This window comes from Gorilla gorilla, chromosome 13 (genome assembly GCF_029281585.2).
Source record: "Gorilla gorilla gorilla isolate KB3781 chromosome 13, NHGRI_mGorGor1-v2.1_pri, whole genome shotgun sequence".
In the NCBI taxonomy this organism is placed as follows: domain Eukaryota; kingdom Metazoa; phylum Chordata; class Mammalia; order Primates; family Hominidae; genus Gorilla; species Gorilla gorilla.
The window spans coordinates 116,928,622-116,952,109 of record NC_073237.2 but is presented as its reverse complement, the minus strand read 5'-3'; the positions used below and the strand labels follow the sequence as shown (position 1 = coordinate 116,952,109).

Below are 23,488 nucleotides of genomic sequence, written 5' to 3'. Positions count from 1 at the left end.
TCTCTGAACATGAAACCACTACAGTAGCAGGAAAACCAACTTCCAAATAGCCTTTCCTTTGTGCAATTGATTCTATTTTCAGTTTCTAGGTTCACTAAAGGGTTTAGCACGCAACCCAGGGACATGGTCATGCTGAACAAGGCAACGGACTAATCATAATGAGAGATCCTAGGCTGGGCGTGATGGCTCATGTCTATAACCCCAGTACTTTCTGACGCTGAGGTGGGAGGATCATTTGAGCCCAAGAGTTCGAGACCAGCCTGGGCAACGTACCAAGACCTCATCTCTACTAAAAATAAACAAATTAGTCCGGCATGGTGGCACCTGCCTGTGGTCCCAGCTACTCGGGAGGCTGAGGTGAGAGGATCACCTGAGCCTGGAAGGTGGAGGCTGCAGTGAGCTATGATCACTCTTATTGTACTCCAGCCTGGTTGACAAAGCAAGACCCTGTGTCCAAAAAAAAAATTAAATAAATTAAAAAAACAACCTAACTCCTCACAGGTTCTTTCGTCTTCAATAATGTCTAAGGTATTCAATTAGATGAGGCAACCATGTGAACTCAGCATTGTCCTCCCCATTTTACACATGGGAAAATCGAGGTGTAGCAAGGGGAAGGAACCCCAGGTCACAGGATAAATGGGAGGAGTTTCCAGAGTCAGAATCCAGGTGTCCAGACTTCCAGTTCTGTAAACTGCCCACACTAAGATTCACCTCTTAGCCACTTTGAAGCAGTTTCCCAAGGAGTAGAGTCTGGTGAACACAACCCTTAAATACTGTCGTCTGGATGTAGACCTTGCCTCTTAATACTAAATTCTAAAGCAAAAGAGAAACCCAAATGGGGATGACAGGCTGCCTGAAACAATCAAGGTGTTGGAATTCAAAGGGACCTGGTCTCAATTCCAGCTCTGGCACTTACCAGCTGTAGGACCTTCAGTAAGTAGTTTTTACCTTTTGCAGCCTCAGTCTTCTCAATTGTAAGTCAGATAGTAGGGCCTCCTGCAGAAGGTTGTTGGGAGGGTTAAATGAGGTGGTGCATGTAATATGCCTGGAACAAGTGACGTATAAGACATGCTCAAAATGTATAAGTTCTCTTCCTTGTTTATATTCTCAAGAGTTTTCAATGGCTGGAGATGCAAAGTTAGTTCCTTCATGTGGGAAGTGTTAGCCTCCCTCCCCAGGAGAGAGTTGGTTGTATGTTAGTAGCTTTGAAATAAAGACAGAAGCCGGGCACAGTGGCTCACACCTGTAATCCCAGCACTTTGGGAGGCCGAGGTGGGTGGATCACCTGAGGTCAGGGGTTCGAGGCCAGCCTGGCCAACATGATGAAACCCTGTCTCTACTAAAAATACGAAAATTAGCTGGGCGTGGTGGCAGGTGCCTGTAATCCCAGCTACTTGGGAGGCTGAGGCGGGAGAATGGCTTGAATCCAGGAGGTTGCAGTGAGCTGAGATTGCATCACTGTATTCCAGCCTGGGCAACAGAGCAAGACTCCATCTTAAAAAAAAAAAAAAAAAAAGAAATGTAGAAATCACCTCCAGAGCTGTAACAGCCTGAGAGACCCTGAGAGGTTCAGCCCTCTCATTTAACAGATGTAGAAGCTGAGGTACACAAAGAAGTGATTGGCCAGGCCGGGCGGGGTGGCTCATGCCTGTAATCCCAGCACTTTGGGAGGCCGAGGTGGGTGGATCACCTGAGGTCAGGAGTTCGAGACCAACCTGACCAAGATGGATAAACCCTGCCTGTACTAAAAATACAAAACTAGCCAGACGTGGCAGTGCATGCCTATAATTCCAGCCACTTGGCAGGCTGAGGCAGGAGAATCGCTTGAACCCGGGAGGCAGAGGTTGTGGTGAACCGAGATCGTGCCATTGCACTCCAGCCTGGGCAACAAGAGCAAAACTCCATCTCAAAAAAAAAAAAAAAAAGTGATCTGCCAAAGATCACAGAGTTGGTGGCAGAGCCAGGGTGGGAATCCTGACACCCCAACTTCCCTGCTTTTGGACACACCTATCTCATAGGTTGAACTTACTGGCAAGGAGTATTGGTTCCTGGGCTTCAAGGACTGCCCCGTTCCTGAGGCAGTGCACCAGGTGTGCTAAGCTTTCCCTCTTTTTCATGCTTTTATCATTGCTAATTCTGGGTGTGGTTGAAGATCTAGGGAAAGAAGGGGGACAGGCAAATAATCGTGGGCTTTGGAAGCCTAACTAAAGCTCAGAGAGAGACAGAGAGACAGAGAGAAAGAGAGAGAATGAATATGAATCTGGGATACACAGAATTACTATTGACTGAGCTCCTAAAAGTATCTCTGATTATTCTCACAAAAACCTTGCAGGATAGGTATTGGCCTTATTTCCAGACTGATTGATTGAATCATTCATTCATTTAACATACATTTTCAAATAGCTGCTGAGTGGCAGACATAGTGCTAGGTGTTGAGGATATAGCAGTGAACAATTCAGAATATAGTCCCTGCCCCATGCAGCTTCCAGTCTAGTGCAAGGAAAGACATTTAAAAAATGATTTTACACACACACACACACACACACACACACAAATTGCAAAATATGGTAAGTGCCACAAAGGAATAATTTGCATTGCTAGGAATACAAGAAGTGGCTTGATTTAGATTAAATGACTAGGGAAGGCTTCTTTTGAAAAGTATCAATAATTGGTTAATTACTTAACTGAAGAATGAGGGCCTGGTGCAGTGGCTCAGGCCTATAACCCCAGCACTTTGGGAGGCCAAGGTGGGAGGATTGCTTGAGGCCAGGAGTTCAAGACCAGCCTGGGCAACATAGTGAGACCCTCTGTCTATTAAAAAAAAAAAAAGAATGAGGAAACTGAGGGTGAAAGGGGAATTGTTCAAGATTACTGGGAAAGTCACTATCTATCCACTCACCAACCATTTCAAGTTATTTTCATCGGGCGCTCTCACAAGGGCCTGCAGAGGAAGGAGCAACACTGCGTTGAGGAGGGGAAGGTTAATTTCATTGCTTAAGCTCTGCCAAGATTATCTAAGTGTTTGGTGATTGCTATGTGCTTTAAGAAAGGTAGCCAAGGGGCCAGTGCTGTGGCTCATGCCTGTAATCCCAGCACTTTGGAAGGCCGGGGTGGGCAGATCACGAGGTCAAGAGATTGAGACCATCCTGGCCAACATGGTGAAACCCCGTCTCTACTAAAGATACGAAAATTACCCAGGTGTGGTGGCGCAAGGCTGAGGCAGAAGAATCGCTTAAACCCAGGAGGTGAAGGTTGCAGTGAGCTGAGATCGCGCTACTGCACTCCAGCCTGGCGACAGAGGCACCATTTCAAAAAAAAAAAAAAAAGAAAGGCAGCCAGGGTTATGCAGAGAGCCCTCATCTAGTTGGCAGGAGCTGCGGACCCCCGCTCCAGTTGAAAGACATTGTCAATACTTAATTACTTTGGGAGAGTCCTTTCCTCTTGCTGGCCCTCAGTTTTCTGACCACAGGTGCCTTTGAGGCCTAATGGTAATAAAAGACCAATAGGTGAGAGACTGGAGTGGGAGTGCTGTTGACCACTGGCTCATGGGAATGAGTTATTTGCTTCAAACTAAGTCTGCAAATTACTGTTTGCCTTGAGATTCCGCACGTAGGATTTTTCCAAAGCAAGGCAGCACTCAGTTATCTGAGTTTCAACTTAAGGTCAAATCCCAAAGTTTTGGGGTCATTATTCCAGAAAAGCAAACACGAGTTTAGGAACTTTGAGGATTCCTGAAGGGCTGTATTCATTTCCATCTCCCGCGTAAATTAACGGACTAGGGCCCGCTTTGGCCCTCAACAAAGATGGCACCCGCCCTCGCCTCTCCCTGAGTGCCCTCACAAAAAATGGCAGCCGGCCTTTTTTGTCTCTTATTTTTGCTTGCTTAAGCGCGGATGCTATGCCCTTAGTTAAGATGGCACCTATCCCCGCTTCACTGCCCGTCCTCTGGCGCCAGCCGGTCGGCTTCACTGCGTGCGCCTCAGTGACCCCGCCTCGTTTCCGTAGGAAGAAGCGCCGGGAAAGATGGCAGCGTCTGTGGTTTGAATTCCAGCGGCGCCGCAAGAGTCTGAACAAGAGCTGGGGTGGAGGGGGCGGGGACCCGGGGAGCCCGGCGGGTCGCTACCGCGGGGGGTACTAGTGGCGCCGCCGCCACAGACACCAACGCCGCCGCCACCTCTGTATCCATGATGGACTCGGTGTTGGAAGAGGACGTCACCGTCCCTGGGACGCTCAGCGGCTGCAGGTGCGGCCGGGGCATTGGTGGTCGTGGTAACCGGGCCGGGGTTCCAGCTGATGGGATTTCGCTCTAACGCGGCCTTGGGGTTTGCTCTTGAGGGTGTCTGGCCAGGGGCAGTGTGTGGGGTGGGTTCCTTCGGAGAGGGTCTCTGGGGGGCCCACCAGCTGACACTCTGGAGGGCTGGGAGCCGCGACCTGCACCACAATTGCCAGTAGCATTGCGCCACGTACTTTGTAGAGACTGTGAAGAACAGGTAAGGGGTTTTCTGAAAGAGTAGGACGAGGGTGGGGTCACTTGGAGTATCCCGTTAGTGGGGATTGGTGGAGAACAGGGACCTTGAGGGCACCTGATGGTTCATTCTGGTTTGAGGGTTTGTTTTCATTATGGAGAGAGTGTAGCCGGTATGCCCAGACTTTGCTTTTTGGGTCACATAGTGGCCACCCAGGAGGCAGTGGAGTGCAATGATTAAGAACCTTGGCTGGAGTTGGACAAAACTGGATTCAAATCCAGCCCTGTAAACTGACTAGCTGTGTGACCTTGGTAAAGTGATTTCACCGGCTTTCCCATCTGTAAAATGGGCTAGTAATATCCACCCAACAGAGTTGGGATGAGGATTAAAAGAGGTGATGCCTGTCGAGCCATTTGCTTGGCAGGTGTAGTGCCTGCCACATAATCAGTGCTTAAAAAATGATCTTGTGTTGCCATTAGTGTCATTATTACTACTGTCATCAAAGGTGATATGAATCAGGGAATAATGGCCAAGAGTGGCCTCCCATGGACCTGCCCCAAGAGACTGTGGAGTCCCCATTGCTGGTGGAGCTGGGGTCTGGTAGGAAGGCCTAACAGAGAGCTACTCTGCTCCACGGCTGACCCCTGTGGTTGTCCTGGACTCCTGGTTGGAGAGTGAGTAGAGGGAAGAGGAGGAGAGCCCTGACTGAGAACCTGCACTGTTTATCCAGCTCTACTATGGACAAGCTGCTGCTTTTAGTCAACAGATCCTAATTGAAAGGGTGACCATGGTATTTATTGTGCTAACTGGGACACTTAAGAGTGAAAAGAGCCAGGTGCGGTGGCTCACCTGTGTAATCCTAGCCCTTGGGGAGGCCGAGGTGGGCCGATTTCTTGAGCTCAGGAGTGTGAGATCAGCCTGGGCAACATGGTGAAATCCTATCTCTACAAAAAATACAAAAATCAGCCAGGCGTGGTGGCATGCACTTGTAGTCCCAGCCGCTCGGGAGGCTGAGGCAGGAGGATTGCACGAGCCCGGAAGGTTGATGCTGCAGTGAGCTGTGTTCATGCCACTGCATTGTAGCCTGGGTGACAAAGTGAGACTCTATCTTTAAAAAAAAAAAGGAAAGTGAAAATAATTAATATTTATGCCCGGGCAGCAGACATAAATAGGGCCTATCTTGGGTAAACCTGGACAAATGGTTTTTCTGTTTATTGAGAACCTTCATGTATGAGGCACAGACTAAGATGCTTTGCAGTTCCTGTCTAATGGGGTCCTGTGGTATTTCATCATGCCCTTTTCTATCTATTTTACATCCACTGCCCCAATATATTGGGAGTATGGCTTCTCTCCTGTATTGTCCTTTGCATCTCGAATAGTTTTTTATACTACAGTTTGAAAACTATTTTTTATTTATTTATTTTTTTGAGACGGAGTCTTGCTTTGTCACCAGGCTGGAGTGTAGTGGCGCGATCTCGGCTCACTTCAACCTCCGCCTCCCGGGTTCAAGCAATTCTCCTGCCTGAGCCTCCGGAGTAGCTGGGATTACAGGAGTGCACCACCGTGCGTGGCTAATTTTTGTATTTTTAGTAGAGACGGGATTTCACCATGTTGGCCAGGATGGTCTCCATCTCCTGATCTCGTGATCTGCTCTCCTTGGCCTCCCAAAGTTCTGGGATTACAGGCGTGAGCCACCGCGCCCGGCGTGAGAACTATTTTTAAAATTTAAATCTGCTCTTCACAGTCTGCTGCTTTATACTTTTAATGCTGCTTATTGCTGTTATCATAACTTCCATTATTATTCTCTCAGATAGCCATTCTTATTTCAGTGCTTTTTGGCCAGACACATGGCTTTTGGGGTCCCAGGCCTAGCTGGGTTTTAATCCCAGTTCTGCTACTTAACAACCCCTTGATCTGGGGCAAGTCACTCATCATCTGTGAGCCTCAGTGTTTATCATCTGTAAAAGGGGTTGGTATAAAGTCTAGGGTTGGCATAAGGATTAAAATGAATCCTAAAAAGTTTAGCTCAGTGTCTGACCCAGAGTAACTACTCAACAGATCAGCAAATATTCTCCTTTCCCTCATCTCCCTGCCTTTGCAGGACGTAGATACTGCATACATTCCATCTTAACCATTTTAAAGCATGGTTCAGTTGTATTAAATATATTTGTATTATTGCTCAATGGTCACCACTGTCTATCTTCGTAACTCTCCATCTTGCAAAACAGAAACTGTGTCCCTGTTAAAACAGTAACTCCCTATTCCCCTCTTCTCCCAGCCTCTGACAATCACCATTCTACTTTCTGTCTCTATGATTTTTTTTTTTTTTTTGAGACACGGTCTCGCTTTGTTGCCCAGGCTGGAGTGCAGTGGAGTGATCTTGGCTCACTGCAACCTCCGCCTCCAGAGTTCAAGCAATTCTCGTGGTTCAGCCACTTAGTGGCCGGGACTACAGGCATGCCCCACTACGCCTGGCTAATTTTTGTATTTTTAATAGAGACGGGGTTTCACCAGGTTGACCAGGCTGGTCTTGAACTCCTGGCCTCAAGTGTTGTGCCTGCCTTGGCCTCCCAGAGTGCTGGGATTATAGGTATGTGCCATTGCGCCCAGCCTGTCTCTATGATTTTGACTACTCTAAGTGTCGCATATAAGTAGAATCATACACTATTTGTCCTTCTGTGACTGGTTTATTTAACTTAGCATTATGTCCTCAAGGTTCATGCGTGTTGTAGTATGTGTCAGAATTTCTTTCCTTTTTAAGGCTTTTGTTTTTAATTTTTTTTAGAGACAGTCTTGCTGTGTTACCCATGCTGGTCTTAAATTCCTGGGCTCAAGTGATCCTCCTGCCTCTGCCTTGCTAAGAGCTGGGATTACAGACACAAGCCACTGTGCCTGCCCTTCACTGATATTTTTATTGTCCTTTGGATTATAGCCATCCTTTGGGTGTGACGGGTGTGACATGGTAGGTATCTCATTGTGGTCTTTTTTTTTTTTTTTTTGAGACAGAGTCTCACTCCCTTGCCCAGGCTGGAGTGCAGTGGTGCAATTTCGGCTCACCGCAACCTCTGCCTCGTGGGTTCAAGTGATTCTGGTGCCTCAGCCTCCCAAGTAGCTGGGACTACAGGCACGTGCCACCATGCTCGGCTAATTTTTGTATTTTTAGTAGAGACGGGGTTTCACCATGTTGGCCAGGCTGGTGTCGAACTCTTGACCTCAGGTGATCTGCCCGCCTCGGCCTCCCAAAGTGCTGGGATTACAGGAGTGAGCCACCCCGCCTGGCCCTCATTGTGGTATTGATTACATGTTAATGACTACTGATGTGTTGAGCATCTTTCCATGTGCCTTTTAGCCATTTGTACACTTTCTTTGGAGAAATGTGTATTCAAATCCATCGTCCATTTAAAAAACGTGAATATATTTTGACCCAGCAATTCCACTTCTTGTCATCTATTCTAGAGAAATCCTCATACTTGTGCATATGGGACCTTATAAGGACATTCATATGACATTGCATGTAAAAGAAAAACTTGGAAACAAATTGAATTATCATCAGTAGGGGATTGGGTAAATACACATCCTTTCAAAAGTATCTTTCAGACTGTGGCCCGTTGGTAGCTCATGAAGTTCAATTTAGTAGGTTGCAACCAGGATTTAGAAAAATAGAACAGAATAGAAAACATTTCAAGGATGAAGGGTAATAATATTTCTTCTGTGGCTCATGGTCAGTAAAGTTTGAAGAACACTGCTGTAGAAAGCTTTGTAGGAGTTGAAAACTTTGAGGCATATCTATTTGTACTGTCATGAAAACATCTTGAGGGCATATTAAGTAGAAGAAGGATGTTGTAGCATGATGTATACTGTTTGATTGCGTGTGTTTTTAAGCAGCAAAATTGAAACTATCTGTGTAAAAACACATAAAAAGATCTGGAAGTTATAGGTCTTTTTGAAAACAGTGATTACCTCTTAGGCGGGTACTAGATGGGAGCGAGGAGGAGCCAAGGAGAACTTTAGGCTTATCTGTATTTTTTTAAATTTATTTTTCTCTAATTAAGAATAAAATAGAATGAAAAAGGGGTTGTTAAAAGACAAAAGTGAGTTTGTTTGTGTAATCGTTGTCAGAATGTGATGTCTGGTCTCATCCATGACTCTCATGAAACAATTTGTCAAGGAGACATAAGACCCCTTGGGTCTTATGGTTTGAGTGGACAATTGTTGCTGGCATATGTAGGCATAGAAAGAGGTCAGTCCTTTTCAGTAGCAATAGAGCAAGATAGGAGGATGAGGTGGTGGAGCTCAGGTGAAGGTCCATTCAGTCACTCAAAAATTATCCACAAACAGTTGCTATAGCTGGGCGTGGTGGCTCATGCCTGTAATCCCAGCACTTTGGGAGGCTGAGGCGGTCAGGTCACCTGAGCTCAGGAGTTCAAGACCAGCCTGGCCAACGTGGTGAATCTCCATCTCTACTAAAAGTACAAAAAATTAGCCGGGCATGGTGGTGCATGCCTGTAATCCTAGCTACTTGGGAGGCTGAGGCACGAGAATCGCTTGAATACGGAAGGTGGAGGTTGCAATGAGCTGAGATCACGCCACTGCACTCCAGCCTGGGCGATAGAGTGAGAGTCTCCAAAAAACCAAAACAAAACAGAACAGTTGTTATGATGGCTGTGCCCTGTGCTGAGTGATGGAAACTTTATGCCTAAGTCCATTCGGCCCTTAACCACCACCACACCCCTGCCACCCCCAACCTCCGGGAAGGCGTCGGGGGTACCAGGGTGGTGTAGGTTCACAGCAGGGGGTTAAAGTCAGGCTGGCTTGGAGTTTCCAGCCTGTTAACTTTTGGGTCTTTGTTTCCTCATTAAAAAAAAAAAAAAAAAAAGGCAACATTAAAAAGTACTACCAACCGCAGAAAGACTATAGTGAGGATTAAACCTGATTTTAGTTTCAAACATTCAGTTTAGAAAATGGACTTTAATCCTGTGGTGAGGATGAAAGGGAAGGCTGCCTGTCCTGTGCTGAGTGTGGTGCTTGTGCAGCATGGGTGCCCCATACAAGGGCAGGTTTCTTAGATTGTGCTTTATTTTGCACGTGAGGAAACTGGTACTCCACCATGTGTCACATTTATATGGTAGCTTTGGGCAGTCCACACACAGGCTAGCAAGTGGAAAAGACACTGGGATCCTGGATTTTGGGCTTGGATTTGCCACTAACTTTTGTGATTTTGAGTAAATAAGTTCCTAACCCATTTCTGGGTTTCAGTCTTCTCATCTGTGGAATAAGATCATATCTGAGCCCTTTTGTTTTGCTTATATTGTTATTTCTTGTGAGTCTCCCTGAGGCCCCAGCCTTAATTATGAGGCTACAAGTGAATGATTAGAATGGAAAGAGGGAGCTGCTTGCAACTGGAGGTGTAGTTGGAACTGACTGGAGGGTGCAGATGACAGATTCATAGCATTTTAAAAGTGGGTAGGTAAAGCCCGAGTGGAAATTTGGCAGGATCCAAGCAAAAATTTCTGCATTACATAGTGGTTTTGTCTAAGAGTTGGGATGTCAGATGTCATTTTTCAAACTTCAGTGTTTGCCTGTAGGAAGCTTGTCTAAGACCAGAATCTTTGGCTTTGTTTGCTAGGTACTTTTCAGCTGTGATTGATCTTGGTTTGAGTTATTCATGGGCAGTTTTAGCCAGTGGGAGTTAATGTAATGGCTCTGGTGGAGAGAACCCCAGATTGAGAATGCAGGACCAGACCTTAGGCTGAGCTTGGCCAATAACCTGGTGTATGTGACTTTGGGCTTCTGGACCACCATCTGCAAAAGGTGATGGTTGAACTTGATTTTAGTTTTTAAAATTCAGTTTAGAAAATTGACTTTGTCCTTTTAGTGATGTTTATTGGAGGAAATTGAGAATTATATAACATTAAAAAGGGAGAAAACCTCTCATTTCCCTACTAATGATAATTTTTAATATTTCAGTATATTTCCTTTGTCTTGTTATATATCTGTAGCCCACCTATTTCCAAAACGGACTTGAGGTGACTTCAGTATTTATGTACTGTATATATTTGTTTTCATTATTGAGGACATATTCTGTTTACGTTTTTTCATTTACATTTACAGGGGACACATTTTTTTTTAATTTTTTTTTTTTTTTTGAGGTGGAGTCTCACTCTGTCACCCAGGCTTGAGTGCAGTGGCGTGATCTCAGCTCACTTCAACCTCTGCCTCCTGGGTTCAAGTGATTCTCCTGCCTCAGCCTCTCAAGTAGCTAGGACTACAGGCACCTGCCACAATGCCTGGCTAATTTTTGTATTTTTATTAGAGATGGGGTTTTACCATGTTGGCCAGGCTGGTCTCGAACTCCTGATCTCAAGTGATGCACTGGCCTTGGCCTCCCAAAATACTGGGATTATAGGCATGAGTCACTGCACCCAGCCCGGACACATTTTTTTGTGATCATTTTCTTGATGTTGGAATTTTATGATATTTCCAATTTTTTGCCTGTTTTTGATCTTGAAGTGTACATTCCAACTCCAAAGTTTGGTGGTCAGGCGAAATTATCCTAGGAGCACAATGAATTTGGATTTAGAGGCATGGAAAGAGCAAATTGCCAAGAAGTCAAGCTGAGTTTCCATCAACTCCTACTTTACAGTGTGGGATAGGGAAGTATTCGTGGGGGTTGGACATAAAAGACCTGGCTTCTGGACCTGGCTCTCCACAGAACCGCCATGTGACCCTGGCTAGGACAGTAAAATTGTCTGGGCCTTGGGGCCTTCCTTTGAAAAATGTGTGCACCCTCAGGGAATTAGGCAATTCTAATGATGGTAAATCTTTTATAAATTGTAAAGCACTGTAGGTTTCAAGGCGACATGATATTTTGCTCCCATTTGTGGAGTACCCACAATATACTGGTACCTTGCAGTATCTTGTTTAATTGCCAATTACTCTTTGAGGTAGCTGCTGTTCTCATTTTACAGCTGAAGAAAGTGAGGCTCAGAGAGATACATGGCAGAGCTTAGAGTAGATCAGGGTAGTGTCTTTTGTGTCACACCACACCTCCTATTATGGGTTAGTTTTCTGTCAGTGTCTCCAGATCCTCACTGAATTTATTTATGTAATTCAACCAAGACAACTTCTTGGATCAGTGAATTTTGCATTGTTTGACATTCTTAAAACATTTAAATTGGTGTCTGATTCCCAGAGGTGGTGATAGGCATATTAGTAGTCATAATGATAATAGTAACAACAACAATAGTTGCCGTTTACTGAATACTTACTATGTGCTTTGTGTTTATATACATGAACGAATTTAATTTTTACAGGGAGGGCATGGTATCCCCATGTACCAGATTAAGAGGGTGAGACTCAGAAACATGAGTATCTTGTACTTGTCACAGTGCCTCTGCCACTAGCACATGTTTGGCACACAGAACATTTGATGTATGACTGAATGAATGACGTTACTGAAGGTCACTCAGCTATCAAGTGTTGGAGCTGGAACTCAGCCCCAAAGCCTGAGTTCTTAACCTCTGTGCTTCATGCCACATAGGTAGCCCAGCTGTGTGCATCCCTCCTGGCCATGGGATGATTGTCATGTGCAGTCCAGACGGTCTTAACAGTCTCTGTTGTTCAAACATTAGCTCATCTCTTATCTCATATGTTCTCTCCTAGTGGCCTTGTTCCCAGTGTACCAGATGACCTGGATGGCATCAACCCCAATGCTGGGTTGGGAAATGGTGGTAAGTACACAAAACCAGGCATTCTCTTGAGTAAAGAACAAGGAAAGTAGACATTGAACTGTGAGCATCTTGAGCTTTCATATCTCTGGGGCCCAGAGGCTTCCCTGAACTGGCACACAGTAGGTGCTCAGTATTTTTTGTATGTATTGATTTGCTTTCCACCTCCTTTCATAAACACTGGACTAGAGGAATTGTCCTTTTGGCCATACTTCATGAGTTTCATTTGTTGCTACTAAAGCTATAGGGATTCAGTGAGCGTTTGCTGAACTGAACAACTGCACGGAGGCTGGACATTGAATTGGCGGCTAGGCCAGTGGCTGGAGGCCCAGGAGAGCTGCCATCTGGACTCTAGTGTGCCAAGGCCTTCCTGGCAGGCTGCTGGATCCTGTTTGCCGGCTGAGGCCCCGCATTCCTACACGGGCCTGCCCTTTGGAGACAAATAGCTGGTTAGACCACAGGAGACGGCTCTGAGTAAATAAGTAGCATATTGTGTTTAAGCTGGATTATGAGGAGACTTTGCAGTTTGGGTCTAGCTAAGCATTCTTCATAATTTTTATTTCTGAAAAAAGTGAATGCTTAAGCGTCTCTGTGGGTAGTGCTAGTTTTTGCAAAATATCTCTAAGATATTTTGACTTGTTCTTTTTTTCCTCTTCTCCACAGTGCTGAGATATGTGCAAAAGGAGGGAGATTTTGGAGCAGACAGGAAAAAGAGTCCCACAGTTTATTTCTGGAAAATCCCTTAACTTACAGGGCACCTTCATGTTTTCCTGAGGAACCTATTAACTTTTACTTTATTTTTACTTTTTATTTTTTTGAGACAGGGTCTTGCCCTGTCACCCAGGCTGGGAGTGCAGAGGTGCGATCATGCACACTGCAGCCTTGATCTCTTGGACTCAAGCGATTCTCCATCTCAGTCTCCCTAGTATCTGGGACTACAGGCGTGTGCCACGACACCCGGCTAATTTTTGTATTTTTTGTAGGATGGTTTTGCCATGTTGGCCAGGCTGGTCTCGAATTCCTGGACTCAAGTGATCCACCTGCCTCAGCTTCCAGAAGTGCTGGGATTACAGGCATGAGCCACCGCACTCATTGGCAACTTTTACTTTAAATGCAAAATCCAACAAGTCTGATTGGAGATGGAGTCTCGCTCTGTTGCCCAGGCTGGAGTGCAGTGGTGCGATCTCGGCTCACTGCAACCTCCGCCTCGTGGGTTCAAGCAATTCTTCTGCCTCAGCCTCCCGAGTAGCTGGGATTACAGGCACGCGCCACCACGCCCAGCTAATTTTTGTATTTTTAGTAGAGACGGAGTTCACCACGTTGGCCAGGCTGGTCTCGAACTTCTGACCTCAGGTGATCCACCTGCCGCAGCCTCCCAAAGTGCTGGGATTACAGGCATGAGCCACCGTGCCTGGCCAGCCTATTTCTTAATTTAGCCGATAGTATACGTTTGCTTCATGCCAGACTCTGGGCTCAGTGCTAAAATTCAACCTCAAATGTGGTTACTGTTAAGCTGAGAAGACAGACAAACCCTTATGAGAATTTGTATGGTCAGTGTCAGGAGCAAAGATGTATCAAGTGCTGTGAGAGGGGATTAAAGGGAGATTTCCTCTGGTGTGGAGGTGGGTCAGGCTAGAGTTTCCCAAGAAATTGATATTGGAGCAGAGACCTGAGTAAGTCAGATGTAGGTAAGGAAAAAGGAGGGGATGAGCATCCCAGACACAGGTGAGGGCATGGCCCGTTTGAGGAACAGGAAAACAAACTAGCGTGCCCTTCACAGTCTGCCCTGCCCACTCCTTAGCCTCTTTTCTGCTAAGTGGTTTACGAACACCATGCCCCCTCCCGCCTCTGTGCTTTTGCCTGGGCTGTCTCTCCTTCCTTTTGTTCCTCATCTGCCCGGTGCCTCCTTGCTCCCTCTTTAAGACTCAGCTCAAAGCTCACCACCCTCTTTGGCTCTCCCCAGGCTGACTAAGGTGTACTTTCCTCTCTCAACATTGTGTATTTCACTTCATCTCATCTCATTTCATTTATTCCTGTTCGCTACTTTTAAAGTATCGGAATCAGACTAGTTCTCACCCACCTATACTCCTTCCATCCTACTCCAACCCACCATGATCTGCGGCCTAGATTATCTCAATATTCTCCTAACTGGTTTCCCTGTTTCTCTCCTAAGCCCCTTACAGTCTGTTCTCAGAAAGGCAGCCAGAGGGAGCCTGTAGAAACCTAAGTCGAATCATCTTACTCCTTAGCTGCAAACCTTCCAGCAGCTCCTCAGAGTCCTTAGAAGAGCCTAAAAATCATATACAGTCTGTCCCTGTTTACCTCTCTCACCTCCTGTCCTGCTATCCCCCTTTGTTTATTGAGCTCCAGCCTTTTGGCCTCTTGACTGTTCCCCAGACCCACTGGGGACCGTGCTTCCACCTCAGGCTTCTCCCTGAACGTGGAGAATTCTCCCCCAGGTAACTGGTCCTTTCTCTTCAAGTCTGCCCAGATGTCACCTTCTCATTGAGACCTTCCTTAACCACCTTACCTAAAATGGCAGTCCTCACCCCATGCCTCCTATTTCCTATCCTTATCTACTTTATTTTTCTCCATAGCATTTATCACCTTTTAACATATTATGCAGTTGTCCTTTTGTTTTGTTTATTGTGTTTCCTCCCTCTAGACTATCGGCTGCATTTGTTTGTTTCCTGATGTTTCCACATCTAGAAAGGGGCCTAGCAGAAAGTGGATTCTCAGTGCATATATTTTGAAAGAATGAACTTATTCACTCAGCACACATTTACTGAACACCTACAAAGTGCCATGGGCTTTATTCAGCCTGATAACAGTTAGTTTAGATCTCCATCCTGCTCACTCGATAGGGAACCTCTTGGAGGCAGGATTGGTGTCTCCTTCACCATTGTTTCCTCAGCATGCAGGATGGGGCTTGGCACCGAGTAGGTGTGTAATACATGTTTGTTCAGTTAAAGATGCTGCGGAGAGATTTGGGTATTGCCATAGTGTTTAAAACAGGTCAGCAGTTTCCGGTCCACTGCTTGCTTTTGAAAATAAACTTTTATTGGAACACAACCACTTTGTTTATGGATTGTTTGTGGCTGTTTTTGTGTGACAACAGAGGATTTGAGTAGTTGTGACAGATTTTAGGCTTTGTGTATGGCCCACAAAGCCTAAAATATTGTCTGGCGTTTTAAGAAAAAGTTTGCCAACCCCTGCTGTCAAGTCAGTTAGATGTGCTTTGTTGTAATTACTGACATGAGAAGATGCCACTCTGTTCAGTAAGGTAATTTCATGAAATAAGGAAGTACATATCAGGACAGTCTGCTTTGCAAAATGCCTGATGTGTTTGCTGGGTTCATCCTCTGATGTGCACATTGTTACTTTGGGGTTAGTTTAAGTAATTTGTAAATTAATGGTTTAGAGCTTTCCCTGGAGTAAAATCAGTAAATCACAACAGACAGCAAGTACCAGCCGCGTGTACTGTGGAAGCAGTTCGTGTTGTTTTCCTCTCTGTGCTCTATTCCCCAATAGGAACACTGGGCAGTTTGCATGCTGTGACGTTTTCCTCTATTTTACCTTTTTACAGTGTTCCCAAATGTGTCAGAAGAAACAGTGTCTCCCACCAGAGCACGGAACATGAAGGACTTTGAAAATGTAAGTGGAAATACCAAATTACTGCCCCCAATAAATTGTGTCTGCTGCCACTGTCCAGCCAGACCCAGGAAAGCTGTGTTTCTTGAGATCTAAGTTCGGTGATGCCAGAGGCAGGGAGGTGCCATGTCTCATGGACATCTTCTGTGAGACTTTTACGTACACATGCAGTCAGCCCTTTATACAAGGGCCAAATATAGGTTCTGACGGGATCAGCAGTTTTCAACTTTGGGTGAAACTTTTGGTTTTCAACTTTGGTTTTCAAGTTTGGTGTCTTTCTGGTGTCCTAAAGGTGAGGATGTTCGCATGTTGCACAGTTGAGGGGAGCTAACATTTGTCAAAGGCCTGACTGTTACCATAAGGCACGTTATTTATGGTCCCCTATTTGATGCTCACTGCAACCTTTGAGATATTTTGTATCATTTCCATTTTACAGGTTAGGAATCTTAAGACTAGGAGAGACTTGTTTATGGTCATATAATACATAAGCGTCAGAGTTGGGATTTGAATCCAGGTTTTTATTAATTCCAAAGCCATTATTCTTTCCACTGCATTGTGCCTCCCCTTGCATTTTGTAGACTTTATCTTTGTTGCTGTTGAATGAAATGTGAGTAGCCTGTACCTAGTACTGTGTAGTTTTCTTTCTGAGAATGGATTACTTGGTGATAGATTTGGCTTCAATGCTTGATGTCTTCCAGCATTGTGTCTTTCATTTATTAGCAGAGGGGGTTTGTTGTCAAGTAACAGGAAAATAAGGTTATTTTCCCAATTCCAATTCTCTTTAACAAGTTACCTGTTCAGTGCTCTCATTTATCATGGGAAGAATTAGACCCTTCTTCATTTGTAAGCAAATGAAATCCATACTATGCAAGACACAAGAGATACTTAACAGAGAGAAGATGGAGGACACAGAGAGAAGGACATTCCACAATTATGTTTCTTTCTCCCCAGTTGTCTTTACAGAACAGAGCAGTGCTGTCTCTGGATTTAATTTAGAATACTCATTACTGCTAATAGTTATCTGCAAACCACCAGTGACCAATTGAAGAAATGACTTGTCAGATCTCTAATGGAAACAAGTAATTTCTGAGCTTTGGGTTGTTATAATTTCAGCTGTACAACTCGATCTATGCTGTGGGGTCTGGGGCCTCAAACGAATGAGATTTGACTATTCTACATCGTGTATAATTAAAATATGCTCTACTATTAAATGGTTGTTCCTGTTTTATCATAAGAGTAATAACAGCTACTGTTTATTGAGCTCTTGCTCTGAGCTGGGTACTTTAAGTGCTAAGCTCTTTGTATATGTTACTTTAATATTAAAGCGGCTCTGCAAGATAGTTATTTCATTTTTGAAGGGCACTGTTTTACATTTTATTTCTAAATTGGAAAATTTCACAGAATATTAGAATTTTGGTTTCACATCTTTTATCTGCTTATTGAACTGAAAGGAATCCTAGAATTGAACACAACCCTCTTTATTTTATATAGGAGAAACTGAGGCCCAGGGATGTGATGTGGCAAAATTGTTCTCAGAGGCAGTCTGTGCTGCCTAAGGCCCATTGGCTTCTGGAGCCAGGCTGCTTGTTTGTCCACTTCTCCTGGGTGCCCTGTGGCCGGTCACTTAACCTCTCTGTACTTCCCTCATTTTAACAATGGGCCTGATAACAGTACCTACTTCATAGGGTTGTTAGGAGGATTGAATGAGTGAATATTTGCAAAGCACAGAGTACATTCTATGTGTTTGCCATGACTGCTTCTTCCTTTTCTTACTGTTATTGTTATAATTACTGTTATTTTTTTCCACTCTGCCATGTGATTCAAGTTCCCCTTGTTCAGATGTGTTCTTGATGACCTAAATCCTGTTTTACTTGAAGGTGAGGGAGAGGCTTCTATGCCAACATGTTTTAGGATTTATGTTTTTTTCTTTATGACTGTAGTCCTTTGGTTGCTGTTAGGTTTTTATGGCATTAATATTTTTTATTGTAGCATTTTCAAGAGCAAATTCTGCAGCCGGAATTGAAATGGCCACACTGTTCTCGATGTCTCCCTTTCAGGTCTTTATGAATCACTGAAATTTTTCATTTGGCCTGAGTTACAAAATGCACGATCTGTATGTAGTGGTAGTCTGAACTTTCTGTGGGATGCTTATAGGAAATGCTCTTGGCACCTAAAGCTAATTTTAAGAGCATGCATATTAAGGAGGGGGCTGAGATACTTTGGGTTTAAAGTGGAAACTCATGATTCGTCCTATTCTAGTCTCAGATGATTGATACCTAACCATCAGGAGTTGCATTTAGTTGGGAGCTGGCAACACATAGGTCACCTTCTGGTTTTCCTCAGAGTTCATCCATTTAATAAACATTTTTTAATATATGCCACTGTGCCAGGCTCTCTGCCAGGGGGAATCTGCAGTGGATTAAGACCAGGTAAGTCCCCCTGTCCAGAGGCTCACAATCTGATTGGGAAGATGGATAGGAAAATAGTGCAGGGACAGAGGTATAAGTCTAGGGTGCTGTGGGGCCACAGAGGAGGGGCTATGACTCGGGATTCAGAGAAGCCTCTGGAGGAGATGTTGCCTGAGTTGGGTCATCAGGGACAGGTACGGTTTGGTCAAGTGGGGAGAGCTAGGGAGCATCCCAGGCACAAGGACTCACATGTGCAAATGTAGAGAGAGGCATGACAGGGTTTGATGAGTTCAGAGAGCTGTAAGTTCCCTGAACTTACCGGCTGGAAGGAGGCTGTGTGAGGGGAGTGGAGAGAAGTGAGGCCATTGAAGCAGGCAGGGGCCAGCTCCTGCAGGTTCTTGAATGTTACACTGCTTTGTTTGGTTTTTGTCCTGAAGATGAAAGGGAACCAGCAATGGATTTTAATCTGGGGAGGGAAATGACCAGAATTGTGCTTTCAAAAGCTTACCAGGCTGGTGACTATGAGGAGAAGAGTTTGGAGGGGAGCAAGGCTGGTGGTAAGGTGATGAGTTAAAAGGCTGCTGTGGTGTTGTGGGCCCAAAGGGAGGAATGTGGAGCTAAGGGCATGGAATGAAGGGATATTTAGAATGGAGTTAATTTCAGAGTTGGAGGAGCTCTAAGAATCATCTCTTCCAGTGCTTTCATTTGACATATGGGGACTCTGAAGCCCAGACAGGGGTAGGGACTTATTCAGCTTTGAACCCAGGTCTTCTATCAAAGGAATTCCTTTCTATTTCATTTGACTGTTCTGTGCGAGTACTCACTCTGGCATGTGAAAACCACATGTCTTCTTTTTGGTCTTTAAACTGGTAATCCATTGTCTAATATCCTCATTAGCTGAGGGTATAATCACCTGTATGGCAGGCCTTATGGTAGGAAGTCGGTAAATCAGTTGCTCTTCTATGGGAGCCTGTCTTATTGGTCTTCCCTCCCTAGACCAGAGGAGGCCTCGCGGAGGCAGCATTTTGTGAAGGCCTGTACCTGTTGTGACTTGTTCTGGACACTGCTATCTGTCTCTCCCTTTAAAAAACATGTTTTTTGGGTGAGTAGGGAAGACCCAGAATCTGGTACAACATATGCTGTCCAAGTAGCTATCTTTGTGAACATATGGAAGAGTTTAATCTTGGCTTTTGACAGGGAATGACATGGATAACTTTCCATTATCAATACTCGTGGATGGCATTATTACTGGCTGTGTAATATTAAATCAAGGCTTAATAAAAGGGATAGATTGAGCCATAATTTATATAACCTTACTGTGGGACATTTCAGGTTGTTTCTAATTTCTCACTTTTATAAACAAAGCTGTGATGAATCTCCTTGTGCATATATCTTTTTATAGTTGTGTGATTTTTTTTTTTTTTTTTTTTTGAGACAGAGTCTCACTCTGTTGCCCAGGCTGGAGTGGAGTGGCACGATCTCGGCTCACTGCAGCCTCCGCCTCCCGGGTTCAAGTGATTCTCCTGCTCCAGCCTCCCTAGTAGCTGGGATTACAGGCGTATGCCACCATGCCTGGCTAATTTTTTGTATTTTTAGTACAGGTGGGGTTTCACTTTATTAGCCAGGTTGGTCTCACCATGTTAGCCAGGATGGTCTTGATCTCCTGACCTTGTGATCCGCCCACCTTGGCCTCCCAAAGTGCTGGAACTACAGGCGTGAGCCACCACGCCTCGCTGAGTGATTTTTTTTTTTTAAGGGTAGATTCCTAGAAATGAGATTTCTGGATGTCGGAGATATTAAGCATAACTTACATGCAATAAACAATAGATACTATGGAATAGGATTTGTTATGTCTAGCAGCTTCCTTTCTAAGGAATTGAAAGAACTCTTAGCCAGGTGTGGCTGAAACAATTGCCTGTATCCTGTCCACACCTGGTCTCCTTATCTTTTGTTGTTCTTATCTTATACCCACCTGCCCTGAGATGTTGGCATTCTTGCATTGAGGCCCTTATTCCTGTTGTTGAAAATTCTTGGCCTCAGCCGAGGCAGTTGGTCAAATTTGAGTGTTTTGTTTGTGGCTTCACTAGGAGGTTTGCATCTTTAAATTTGCTATAATATGTTTGTGAGTTACTTACTGCCAGATCATAGCTCCCTCACCTTCCACCCCTGCCCCACTTGTATGGCCCCGAAGCTTTCAGAAGCACCATGGTGTATAGATACGACATGGATTTGAGAATGATGAGGACTGGGTTTCAGGCTTGGCCCTGCCACTTACTGATCTGTGGCCTTAAATGGGTTGCTTCTAAAACCTCATGTGTAAAGTGGGGCTACTACTATCTTTCCTTCAGTTATTAATTAGGTAAGGTATGGAAAGCACCTAGCATGATGCTTGGTGCATAGAGGGTACTCAATGAATGCTGATGTCTGCTCTAATCCAAAGATTCCGTTGACTACAACCACTGCCCTGGGTTCTGCCCCATCAGTGTTCAGTTTCTGTACATCCTTCTGTGATGTTTCTTTGACCTTGGAATAAAATCCCTAATCTTGGCCCACGAGAACCTGCCCTGTGTGATCGGCAGCTTCCTGTCTTTCTGAACTCAGCATATTCCTCTCCCCATCGTACACTGCTCTAGCCACACAGGCTGCTCTTCCTCAGCCACACCCAGCTTGTCCCTGTGCCAGGGCCTACGTGCATGCTCCACCCTCTGCCTGGACACGCTTTCTCCCTTTCCTTGAATGGCAGGCCCCTGGACCTTCTTGCCTCAACTTGAATGTGGCCTTGTTAGAGAGGCTACCCCTAACTCCCTTCTCAACTCATGATTCTGTCTTCTAGCAAGTACTCAGCGCCCTGTCTCTCCTACCATGACTCTTGTGACAGTTTGTGATTATTTCTTTATTAGTGTACTTGCTTAACATGTGTCTCTATTCAATGTCTGGTACTCAACGCTGAACCTAACAAAATCGTAGGCATCTAATATTTGTTGATTGAATGAATGTGTAACCTTGAATGGAATGCTAAAGCTCCGAATTTTGGTTGCTTTATCTGTAAAACTGGGAAAAATGTTCATCTGAGGCTTGTGGTGAGGAGTAAATAACATGCTAGGATAGTGCCTGCTATACCAGATCTTTAGCAAACAGGGCGGCTACTGTGGTTATTGTTACTAAAGTGGCTGGAGAGGAGATATACCTAGAGACATATCTAGAGGCAGACAGCTTATAATGAGGATGGGGGCATGCAGGGCCAGAGTCAGGAAAGCAAGCAGTAATGAGGGCAAGGTGAGGCTAAGAGTGGGAGAATGAGGGTGAACTTAGAACATGGCAGGAGTGTAAGAACTGTGTGGGATGCCGCTCAGTGGAAGTGGCTGAAGACGAGGTCTGTAGCTGGCAGAGCGAGTGTCATAGCCACTTTCCACGGAGCTCTGTGCACAACATATAGCCTGACGGTGCTAGGGCTTTTTGCTGAGTTGAGTACTTGGAATCAAGTAGGGCTTATGGCTGTTGGGGTAAAAGTGTAAGTACAGGGGTTCGTTTGTGTAGTGGGATGGCCTGCTGAATTGAACGCTCTGAGTTCCCGTACCTCCCATGTCCTGGCCATGCCCTCCAAAAACCTGGCCAGATGGAGGGCTGAGTAGTGTAAATTTTTACTATCTTTTTGAAGGCCATTTGGAAAGAGATTTTGATAGCCATAAATATAAAATTACTCTTGAGCCCAATAATCCATTTTGGGGAAATTGATACTAGGGAAACAACCCAGTAGAAGGAATAAAGCTCTGTTGATGAAGGTGTTTGTTGCCACATTGTGTATAATTGTGAAAAACTGGAAGGAAGGGAAATTATATTTTATATTTGTTATCTCTTTGCTTTTGACAAGCGTGTGTTGAGGATATTTCACAGATGAGGAAGCTGAGGTTGGAGAGGTTAAACAACTTGCCCATGAGCTTACTGTGATTGAGAAGCAAAAAGAAGGCAAAATTCAAGCCTGGTCTTTCTGATTGTAAAGCTGGTCACTTTCCATGAGAGCACACTGAGTCTATCAGTGCACAACAGAGAAATGGTTAAACGGTTGACTGTGAATCACTTCAGTGCAAGGTAGTGCAGTTATTTCAACTGACAGTTTTGTGTAATTCTGCCACAATATGAAAAATACTTAAGAAATATTAAATGAAAGCAATGGAATATGCAAATTCACTTATGTTATAATTCTGCAAAAATGTGCATTCATGAGCAAAGATTCAAAAGAATATGAAAATAGTTGATTTCATAAGGTAGTTAAATTCCAACTGGTGTGTGAGATTCAGTTTTAAATTTCTGTTATTGAGGCTGGGTGTGGTGGCTCACACCTGTAATCCCAGCACTTTGGGAGACCAAGGCAGGGGGATCGCTTGAACCCAGGAGTTGTGACCCAGCTTGGGTCACAAAGTGAGACCCCATTTCTACAAAAAAAATTAAAAAGTTAGCTGGGCATGGTGATGTGTGCTTGTGGTCCCAGCTACTTGGGAGGCTAAGGTGGAAGGATTGCTTGAGCCTGGGAGGTTGAGGCTGCAGTGAGCCATGAATGCGCCACTGCACTCTAGCCTGAGCGACAGAGAGAGACCCTGTTTAAAAAAAAAATTCTGTTATTTCTCCAGTATTATTTATAAGATACTTACCTAGTAACAGTTTTCTTGATGATTTGAAGACACCAAGGAGAGTATCAGCATCAGAAATTGATTCCAAAGTATCCTCCCCTCTTTACTACCTCACTTAGCTGCTGTAGGCAGTATTATCTTACATGCAGTATTGTTTACTAGAGATGAACTTTGGGTAGCCAAGTTCATGGTTTTTGTTATGCTAGGTGAAGTCTAACAGTGTTTGTACTTTCAAAAAGGTTAAAAAATTCACTGTGGCCCAAAGATCTGCTTATTGAGGGCCTGAGAAGCGAATTTTTTTTTCTTTTTAAAAAAGGCTTTACTGTGTGTGTCTGCATACACATACCATTATTTAAGATAGACAATATCGGCTGGGTGCGGTGGCTCACATCTGTAATCCCAGCACTTTGGGAAGTCAAGGCGGGCATATCACCTGGGGTCAGGAGTTTGAGACCAGCCTGGCCAACATGGTGAAACTCCGTCTCTACTAAAAATAAAAAAATTAACTGGGTATGGTGGCATGTGCCTGTAATCCCAGCTACTTGGGAGGCTAAGGTAGGAGAATCGCTTGAACCCAGAAGGCGGAGGTTGCAGTGAGCCGAGATTGC

At 44.7% G+C, this 23,488-nt stretch overlaps 1 protein-coding gene across 10 annotated transcripts in view; it reads left to right on the top strand.

Moving 5' to 3' along the window:
• Positions 1–3,777: 3,777 nt before the first annotated feature.
• CDK5RAP2 (CDK5 regulatory subunit associated protein 2) overlaps positions 3,778–23,488 on the top strand; it is a 188,681-nt gene continuing 168,970 nt past the window's right edge. For 6 of the 10 annotated variants that reach the window (XM_055351809.2, XM_063696731.1, XM_055351807.2 and 3 more), the window contains exons 1-3: positions 3,985–4,243; positions 12,129–12,196; positions 15,780–15,847. In XM_055351809.2, coding sequence (XP_055207784.2) covers positions 4,185–4,243; positions 12,129–12,196; positions 15,780–15,847 — 195 coding nt within the window. In that variant the 5' untranslated portion in view covers positions 3,985–4,184. Of the gene's footprint in view, positions 4,244–7,409; positions 7,429–12,128; positions 12,197–15,779; positions 15,848–23,488 lie in introns of those variants that run through there. The other 4 variants (XM_055351808.2, XM_019033869.4, XM_055351812.2 and 1 more) reach the window with 4 other exon arrangements.